This window comes from Sus scrofa, chromosome 5 (genome assembly GCF_000003025.6).
Source record: "Sus scrofa isolate TJ Tabasco breed Duroc chromosome 5, Sscrofa11.1, whole genome shotgun sequence".
In the NCBI taxonomy this organism is placed as follows: Eukaryota; Metazoa; Chordata; class Mammalia; order Artiodactyla; family Suidae; genus Sus; species Sus scrofa.
The window spans coordinates 20,528,829-20,539,263 of NC_010447.5; the positions used below are offsets into that span (position 1 = coordinate 20,528,829).

Genomic DNA, 10,435 nt, shown 5'->3' on the forward strand with positions numbered 1-10,435 from the left:
GCAATATTTTTTGTCTTTTTTTTTTTTTTTTTGTCTTTTCTAGGGCCACACCCAAGGCATATGGAGGTTCCTAGGCTAGAGGTCTAATCAGAGCTGTAGCCACTGGCCTACGCCGTAGCCACAGCAACATGGGATCTGAGCCATGTCTGCCACTTACACCACAGCTCAGGACAACACCAGATCTTTAACCCACTGAGCGAGGCCAGGAATTGAACCCGCAACCTCATGGTTCCTAGTTGGATTTGTTAACCACCAAGCCACGACAGGAACTCCTCTGATGCAATGTTTTTTAATGTATTTCCTTTCTCCATCATGAAATTTCCAAGGAAAAATGATAACTTAATAACAAGAAGTACACAAACCATCCAAATCTTGGACTCTAAGTACTTTAGTATTTCTTACTAAAATAACCTCTGAAAACTGGGGAAATGGGGGACTAAATATTTTAAGGACAAGAAGACCTGGAATATCTTACTGGTCTCTCCCAAAAAAATGCTCAGAAAGTGTAGCAACATGACAAATGATAAAGTGTTCACGTAGAAAGAATTCTAACTGACAATAGGGCAATTGGGGTACTGAAATAATTATAAAAATAGATAATAACATGTTAAGGAGAAAAACACTTCAAAATAAATTAGTAAAGTGGTAATAGGATTAGAGAAGATAATGCCATTCTTTATGATAAAATTCCAACTAATAAATGTAGAAGGAATAGTAGATTTAGAAAAATAACCATCATGTTAATGTTATACTATTATATATTGCCATAATAGATTAGAGAATAAATAATAAAGAATGAGTATAATAGATAAAAATTTGTTAGGGAACATAATATTTATGTGGTCAGAATATCCCTGCACTGCACAAAATATCGCTGTAAAGTAATTTTTAATTAGGAGAGTGAAATACCTTTACAGTAGAGAACTTTATGGTGGAGAACCACATTAACAAGTTTAATAAATATCCATATTATCGACAATATAAAGCTGGCATGAAATAGCTCTTAATATGAGGCATCGAGATGTTTCAGTCCTCTTGATTCTTAAAACTAATACACAGTCTTAGTTACAGTGTCTTTATTTGCAGTACAATTACTCAGGTTTCTTCCTCGTCTTCCTATTCAGGGTCACCTTGAGAGTACTGTCTTTCAATTTTTATTGAAGTTATGTGCATCAATAAAGTACATAAAATAACTGTCTAACAAATTTAATTATGAAAAAAATGTGCTCACATTTAACCAACCAACAGGAAGAACAAGAATAGATTATCAGACACACGGAAGCCCTAATCATACTGCCTATACTCACTTGGAATATTTAATGTGAACTCCTTTTTTTTAGAACTATTAATATATACTAGTATTAGGACTGTTATTGGTTTTTAACTAAATACTTCAGATTTTTTTTCAATTCTTAGAAATTCTTTAAAATTTTTGATGCTTGGTTTATTTTGAACCAGTTTATGACCCAGAATATGGTTAGCTTTGGAAAATATTACTAGAAAACAAACTAAAGTAGGGAAGAGTAGCATCAGCAAGATGGCAGAATAAGGAGGCTTCAGCCTTGGAGTTCCCGTTGTGGCACAGTGGTTAACGAATCCAACTAGGAACCATGAGGTTGTGGGTTTGATCCCTGGCCTCACTCAGTGGGTTAAGGATCCAGCATTGCCGTGAGATCTGGTGTAGATGGCAGACAAGGCTCAGATCCCTTGTTGCTGTGGCTCTGGCGAAGGTCAGCAACTACAGCTCTGAATTAGACCCTAGCCTGGGAACCTCCATATGCCGCGGGAGCGGCCCTAGAAAAGGCAAAAGGACAAAAAAAAAAAAAAAAAACCGGAGGCTTCAGCCTTATATCCCAATAGAAACATCAACTTAACAACCATCCATAGGAGAAAGTACCTTCAGGAGAGCTCTAGAATCCAAGAGAGAGGATATACAACACTGGTAGAGCACAGAAATGAGAAAAAAACATTAACAAAGGTCAGAACATTTTCACATTTTGTGAAGACCTGTTTTTAACTCCCTTGAGTAAATAGCAAGGAGCATGACTGATGGATTGTAGGGAGAGTATGGTGACTTTGGGAAGAAACTGTCAAAGTGCCTTCCAAAGTGGCTGTCCCATTTTACATCCCCACTAGTAATAAATGAGAGTTCCTATTGCTCCACATCCTCACCAGCATTTGATATTGTCAGTGTTCCAGATTTGGCCATTCTAATAGGTGTACAGGAAAGTCTTGTTTTAATTTGCATTTCTCTGATGACCTATGATGCGAACATGTTTTCATGCTTATTTACCATCTGTATATCTTCTTTGGGGAGAGTCTTTTAAGGTCTTTTGCCTATTTGTTCATCAGGTTGGTTGTTTTCTTATTGCTGAGTTTTAAGGATTCTTTGGCTATTTTGTATAACACTTGTTTGTCAGATGTTTCTTTTGAAGATATTTCTTCCAGGCATTACCTTTTACAGAGACCTTGTATTATTTCTATATTTTAAATTTGTTTGGTGTATTTGATGACCCAAAATGTGGTCTGTCTTGGTAAATGTTCCGTGTGAGCTTGAGAAGAACATGGATTTTCCTGTTACTGGATAAAGTACTTTAGAGATGTCAATTTTAACCAATTGATTGATGACATTGCTGAGTTCTATGTCCCTATTGATTTTCTGTCTGATGGGCATGTTCATTTCTGATCAATGGGTGTTGATGTCTTCAAATGTGATAGTGTATTCATCTATACATTTGTAATTCTATTAGTTTATGGCTTCCCATAGTTTATCTGTTGTTGGGTGCATAGTCTTTGAGAATTTTTATGACTTCTTGGAGAACTTGCCCCTTATCAAATGTAACGTTGCCACGTAAGAAGTCATCCCAGTATTTTAATCAGCAAAGGGGGGGGAAAAAAGGCTTATTCAGAGAAATTTTTATTCAGGAAATTTAGGAAACCTTTTCCAAAACCGTTGCACATTTAGATACTCTCTCATTTAGAGAGTATGCAAAATATTCCATATGCTGTTGGCCTACTTCTCACACTATTTTGTCTATTTGTATATTATCCTCAAGTTTCCTATTTCAATATTGGTACAAATGTTGATAACATGTTTATAAACTGTAGTGTATTTTCTTCATGGCCCCTGTTGGCACATTTGACTCACTGAGGTATCTCCCATGAGCCCTGGGCATAAATGTAGATAAGACGTGTGGCTTATGCAGGTTAAAATCTGTATAGATAACGACATCCAGAAAGACCCAAAATAAATCCACATCTTGCTTTGCTTCAATATTTTTGCTCTCATGACTACAAAGGAAAATGTATCAAAAAATCTTAGCTACAGAAATGAAGTAATTACAAATGTGTTGAGATAGACTGATTTTTAGAAATGTTGGATTTCTTAACTTAAACCCAAAATAGTTGCCAATATTTTTTTTTCATTATTTCTACCAACTGATGTAATGCATTTGTATGACAAATAGAGGTAAGATTGTAAAGTTGAAGCCAGTGAAAACTTTCCTTTTCTTAGCACCGATTTATTAATTCTTAGTTCAACTTTTCATCAGGTTCAGTGGAATAAATTGGGGTTGCCATTTCTTTATATATCAAGGGTTATGAACGATGAGCATAGTTACGTTTCCTGTTCATCATACTAATTTATTTCTTTAGTGATTTTCAGAAAATTACTCTCTGAGTTTGGGCTTACTCATTGGATATGGGTTTGATAAGTAGTACCTGCTTCAGGTTCAGGCAAGAAAAACTTTAGAATTCTAGTTTTATCATTAACCAACTGTATGACCTTGTTTATATTAAACTCTCAATGTCAACTTCTCCACACTCAGCATAGGGTTATTGTAATGAGTGAATGGCAAAGATTGAGCATTGTCTCTCAAATGAGTTTCCTCAAAAATTCTTATTACTATTTTATTGTGAGACTATCTTAATATGATAATTGATCTTATTTTTAGGAATAAAAAGATAACAATATTTACTGTGTGGCAGTACATGCTATAAAATTTTTAAATAATATAATTTTACTTTTAAATTAGCTCTCACAATAATTCTATGAACTATTATTATTTTCACAGTGAAAAAAAAAAAAAAAAACCTAAAACTCAGAAAGAGTTGTTTTTATAATCCGTTCCTTTTGGAATGGAAAGCCTAGATGTTGCTCCCAAAACCCCACACGTTATAAGTTAAAATTAAATCCTGATGCCATATTTTTATAAGAACTTCTCCTTTTTAAGTTGAAAATTGTCTTCAAATGTAGATACTAGTTAAACTGAGACAATCAGGAAATAGAACTTCTCAATGAAAACCCACAGATTTTGCAAGTGATTTAGATGATTTCAGGCTTTCCTTCATTATTCCTCTTTATACTGCTTTGATCTGACTGATTTGATCTGACTCCCCTTTTCCATGAGGAAAAAGGAAGGCCATTTTTTTTTTTTTCAGAGGGCTCAGAGAAATGGAATTCTGAACTAATTGTAGGACTATTCAAGGCAGTCTTGAGGTAATAATCTGCAAAGAACCTGAATTAAACCAATAATCTGTTCTCTTTTGTGGCAAATTAACCTAGCATAAAAACCTAACACCAAGAAAAAGAACGTCAAGTCAGAGAGAAAGACAGAGACTCGGAAAACCATGAGCTAATATTGAGGGTGCAAATTTCCTTGAGGATATACATGTTCACAACATTTCTTATGACTTCTTAGGTGACTTCTTAGGGTCTTAATATAAGAAAAGGGAGTTCAGTACACATAGAAAATGTGGGAAGATAATTTATGTTTCCAATTATGCCATGGAATTTAGGGAGCCTTCCACCCAGCTTCTCATAATTTAAATAAAATTAGGAAAAACAATCTCTTAATCTTTAGTAAACATTTAAATAATGTTGTTTCTTTAAATTAGACAATGTGGGGGATACCATTGTTCTTTTCTCTAAGAGGACATCCTTACAATTGACTATGGGATGGAGGAAAGGTCCTGAAAATCATTTCCAGTTGTTTTATTTTACAAAATGGCAAGTATTTGTTTATTGAATAGGTTATTTCTCACTTTCAACAATGACATATTCGAGACATTAGAATGCTTTAAAAAGAAAGATACAGGAAGGAATATAAAGCTTGTTATCATAAGTTCCATAGATGAAGAAAATAATCTGGATGAGTATTTAGGAAGGAAAATATGAAATAATGCCTTAGAGACTTGGATGTATTCTTCATTAATTCACCAAAACATCCCAGGAATGTCTGACAGATCATATCCCAGAAATGGGATCTTACAGGAGTAGAAGTGTTATCTGTCGACTTAAAAAGCCTCCCCTTTGTCTTTTCTTCAACCCCAGTGAAGGCATCTCATTTCCTGTATTGTGTCACCTAATTTCTTGTATTATTTGCTAGTATAATATAGAAAAGTAAAATATGCCAAGAAAACAGTCACTCAGAAAGATATCCTTCAGGGGAGGCTTTTAAAGTCAACAGGTAGCCCTTCTCCGCCAGTATTTCAAATACTTGGAAAGGCTTCATTAAAATCCCTCCTCTTCCCATTTGAGATATGGGATTTAGATAAGCTTCTTAAACATCTTTTTAGTCTGGTTCCAATCTGTAAAATGGGGGTTTTATTAAAAAAAAAAAAATTCCATGTGAAACAGAGCCTGTCATATAGTAAAAACTACTTTAAAACAAGTTATCTATTTCCATTAAATTGTTTTTTAAATCTCTTAATTTAGCTTGGCATAATAAGTTTACTTCTGAAGACAACCTCCTTTTCTTTAAGTCTTTTCTTTGTGTCTCCTCTAATAGGTTATGCAGGAGAAGAGCAAAAATGAGAAACTACACAGTAGTAACAGAGTTTATCCTCCTGGGACTCTCAGATGACCCACAGCTTCAGGTTGTGGTCTTTGTCTTTCTGCTCATCACCTACCTGCTCAGCATCACTGGGAACCTGACCATCATCACCCTGACCCTGCTGGATCCCCACCTCCAGACCCCCATGTATTTCTTCCTCAGAAACTTCTCCTTACTAGAGGTGTCATTCACAACTGTCACTATACCCAGGTTCCTGAGCACCATTATTACAGGAGATAAAACTATTTCTTTTAATAATTGCATGGCTCAGTTATTTTTTTTCATTCTTTTAGGAGTCACTGAATTTTGTCTTTTGGCCGCCATGTCCTATGACCGTTATGTCGCCATCTGCAAACCTCTGCATTACTTGGCCATCATGAATCCTAGACTCTGCATATTGCTGATCTTTGCTTCTTGGCTGGCTTCATTCTTAATCATATTCCCATCACTCATGTTGTTCTTAAACCTCGATTACTGCAAGTCTAATGTTGACCATTTTACCTGTGATTATTTTCCCCTCTTGCAACTTTCCTGTTCAGACACCAAATTCCTAGAGATGATGGGTTTTTCCTTTGCTGTGTTTATTCTATTGTTCACGTTGGCATTAATAATTCTGTCCTACATATATATCATCAGAACGATTGTGAGAATTCCTTCTACTAGTCAGAGGACAAAGGCCTTTCCCACGTGTTCTTCCCACATGATTGTCATCTCCATCTCTTATGGCAGCTGCATGTTCGTGTACATTAATCCATCAGCTAAAGACAGGGTGTCTCTGAGCAAGGGAGTGGCCGTGCTAAACACCTCAGTAGCCCCTATGCTGAACCCCTTTATTTACAGCCTAAGGAATCAGCAGGTCAAGAGAGCCTTCATGGACATGGCAAGAAAGGTTGCATTTTTCTCCAGGAAATGAAAAGATAAAAGTACTGTTTCATATTTTAGAGGCATAATGAAGAGCAGTTAAATGAAATTCAGGCTTTTCAAAATATATTACTTTCCACATAGCCTCCCTAGAGTTATTTTTCATTGCTTATATTTTATTGCCAGCAGGTTCCCAAGGATATTTGCATATATCTTTTTTTTTCTTTTTTCCTTTTAAATTCTAATTCTTCTCGTGTAAGTTATTTTTCATTTTTTTTCCCCATTCAAATTCCCTTCCTTCTCTCATGCACTTTCCTTCCTTTGTGCTGTTCTTTCTAGTCTGTAACTATGAGACTGGCCTCATTTCCTTCTTTGAATTTTTTTTTTTTTTTTATGGCAGCACCCAGGGCATATAGAAATTCCTGGGCAAGGGATTAAATTTGAGCCACAGCTGTAGCACCACTGGATCCTTTAACCCACTGCACTAGGCCATGGATCAAACCTGCACCTCCATAGCAACCTGAGCCGCTGCAGTGGGATTCTTAATTCACTCTTCCACAGTGGGAGCTCTAAAATATTTTCTAATTTCATTTTTTTTCCACAGAAATTCTTAGAAAATTAAAGAAAGGCAGAAAAAAATCAGAACAGGAATACACAAGAAAGAACTGTGTTTTATGACTTCACGGGAATCATTCTTTCGAGAAATTTCAGAAATACTAGGTTATGTTTATCTTTACCTTTAGTACGCAAAGACTGTAAACATTGTCTGACAGTCTTACTACGTTATTAAAGATACTGTCTTCTCCACAGTGTGGTCACTTAGTTACTATGTGAAAATCTGTACAACTAAAAGATAATATAACTATATTTTCTTATATGTTTTTCATTACCCATTTTAAAATTTTCTCTGCCACTTTATCAATTCAAAAATATATTCTGAATACATAGATGCCTATGGAAAACTATCAAGTAGCACCCCCTCCTTTTCTTCAGAATTCCATAATTAACATATATACTATAACAATTCTTTAAAAACCACGAAGAAATAAATATATTGGCTATCAAATATGACTATAATTGTTGTGACTCCATTGTATTTTAAATAAATGCTTAATGTTAAGTTGGTCTTTTTGATAATCAATAGCTAAGGGTTTTTATAACTTTCTCATTCTTATGGCTATTTTTAGATAATTGCTTACCCATGCAATTCATTTAATCACTTACCTAAAAACAAGCCTGACTAATAGGAATAAAGCAGTTAACAATGGCAAAGTTTTAAGGTATGTACGATTGAGATTCTTTTGTTAGAAAAATCTTGTGTTCACTCTGTTTTAACCCTAAGAGTATGACACTGTATTGTAAAATGTGCTGAGTATTACAATTTATATAATGATCATACAAGATCCTGCATTTCTGGCCCTGAACTGTTATTTTTCTGTTTTCCCTGAAGTCAAAAACTGAAATAATGAAGATTACTCAAAAATATACTCAATTTTAAGAATCAATTTTCTTAAAAAGAAAGAGTGTAATCGCGATTAGTTGAGCCAAATTCTTCATAATATTCATGTACTATACTGAAGCGAGAGACTCATTTATAATTTGCTGAAAAGCAAAGATAAGAACTTACAATAAAATGCTGAAGAGATTTCCAGTTTTCAAGAATGTCACGGAATTATTTCCTTTATGACGAAACTGTAATTTCTAAGCTTACCTGGAAACATTTGAAAATACTGACGTTTAGCATTAATAATTCTGGTTCTTAATCACTCAATAAAATAGACCAGAAAGTGCAGATAGGTGTAGACCTGGGAATGAAAATAATTGTAAAATTATCACAAAAGCTAATGTGGGAATTTACGCTGATATTATCATATGATTCAGCTCTCTGTGTGATTCTATATACAAACTCCTTATTAGTTATTGTAAATGTTCAGAATCTGTGTAAGCATTTTGATTATCAGTATCAGATGTCCACCAACTTTCTGTAAAGGGCAATATATTAATAATATAGACTTTGCAGACTGTAGTGTTCCTGATGCAGTTACTCCTCTCCCTCTGTAGTGTGAATGCAGCTCTAATGTGTAAATGAACGGGCATAGGTGTATTCCAATAAAGCTTTTAATAAAAATAGGTGGTGAGCCAAATTTGGCCTATGGATCACAGTTTGCCCCCAGACTCCCATCCTAGACTTTCCCATAAACACTGACCATATGTTCTTTCTCATTTAACATAAGGTAATTTCACTAAAATTTGAAAATTCAACAATAGATGTAAGATTTTAAAATTTAAGTCCAACTTCTATTTTTTTATTAGGAATGTGAGTGGGAGCAATCTTATAAACTTTTTCCAGGGAAAAAGATGAGGTAAATATTTCTAACTCATTTTTGGACTTCTCTGTTGTCCTTGATATCAAAAGATAACATGAGAAGTAAAAATTCAGCAGCAATTCGATCCATAAATTAGAAGATAATTAGCAAAGAAATTAGAAAAATGACCATTTCTTTTTACATATGATTTTATCTCAAAGGTAATTTATCTTTAGGAAATCTATTTGTGGAATTAAGCACATTTAAATATTAAAGAGGAAAAATAAAAAAGGTTATAAAGCTTAAAAATATTCACGTTTGATAAAATGCAGTTGTTGAGTCAAGATTTTTGAAAGTCTCAGTAAAACAGAACAGAACAGTTTCAGTATTATAAAAGATCTGAATATATCGTCACAACTAGGTATGCTTTTTGCTCCTTGTTTGGCTTTAATTTGAACAAGTCGACAAAAAAAATGATATTTTAGGACAGTTGGGTATATACAAGAATGTGCAAGGTAATAAAAGATATCAAAGATTTTTTTGTTAAATTTTCTGTGAAATTGCATCATGGTTAAGCAAAAAAAACCCAAACATGTATTTTAGGAATTAATAAAAATATACAGGAGTGAAAAAGTATTCTGTTTATATTCTGGTTTGAAGTATATTAACAAAATTTAAAAAAAAACTTTTAAAAAGACAGGTAAATCAAATATAAAAATATCTCCATATTTATTGAATCTACCTGATTGGTATATAAAACTTATTTCTCCTGTTCTCTATCCTAGTGTATATTTGAAAATACTCATAATTTTAAAATTATTGCAAACATCACTCTTAATGTTTAAAACAGTAGCAACTGCCTTGTTGAAATCAGTTACAAGATAAAAAAAGTCTTTGCTTTTATTCACTTCTCTGCTGGAGGTTCTATCCAGGGTACTAGCACAAGAAAAATATATTTAAAGATATTGGAAAGGGGGAAACAAAAATCTTTCTTTGCAACAACGTAAATTTATTTAAAATTATAGTAGCTCCCACTTCTAAGGCTTTTCAGGTTTCTCTTCCTTAAAAAAAAATACTTGTTTTTATTACTCAATGAATTTTATTACATTTATGGTTGTACAACAGTCATGGTTGTACAATGTGAAAAATTGTACATTAATAATATTAATGTGAATTCTCATTAACATTAATACTTATTAGTGTATGGAATACAATAGAATTTATGAGTCAGCTTCATGCTTTCTGTCTATATCTCTCACATTTTCACCCCATGGAAGCAGGATCTTTGTCTGCTTTGTAGACAAAATGGTGCTGGAGCTGCCTAGACCACATTCCATGAGCCAGTTGTGGACGTCTCTCCTCACCTCTGCCTTCTGCAAGGGCACATTGGTAGCTTGAAATCTGCCATGGTGGGAGGCTTTGCCTTTATTTTTG

The 10,435-nt window shown here is 34.0% G+C and overlaps 1 protein-coding gene across 1 annotated transcript; it reads left to right on the top strand.

Moving 5' to 3' along the window:
• Positions 1,816–7,129, top strand: LOC110260678 (olfactory receptor 6C1-like). The gene has a single exon (XM_021091768.1). The coding sequence runs from the start codon at positions 5,812–5,814 to the stop codon at positions 6,745–6,747; it is 936 nt and encodes a 311-aa protein (XP_020947427.1). The 5' UTR covers positions 1,816–5,811; the 3' UTR covers positions 6,748–7,129.

What these genes read in the sequence shown, in the direction of transcription:
- LOC110260678 (XM_021091768.1), top strand. Translation starts at nt 5,812, where the DNA reads ATGAGAAACTACACAGTAGTAACAGAGTTTATCCTCCTGGGACTCTCA.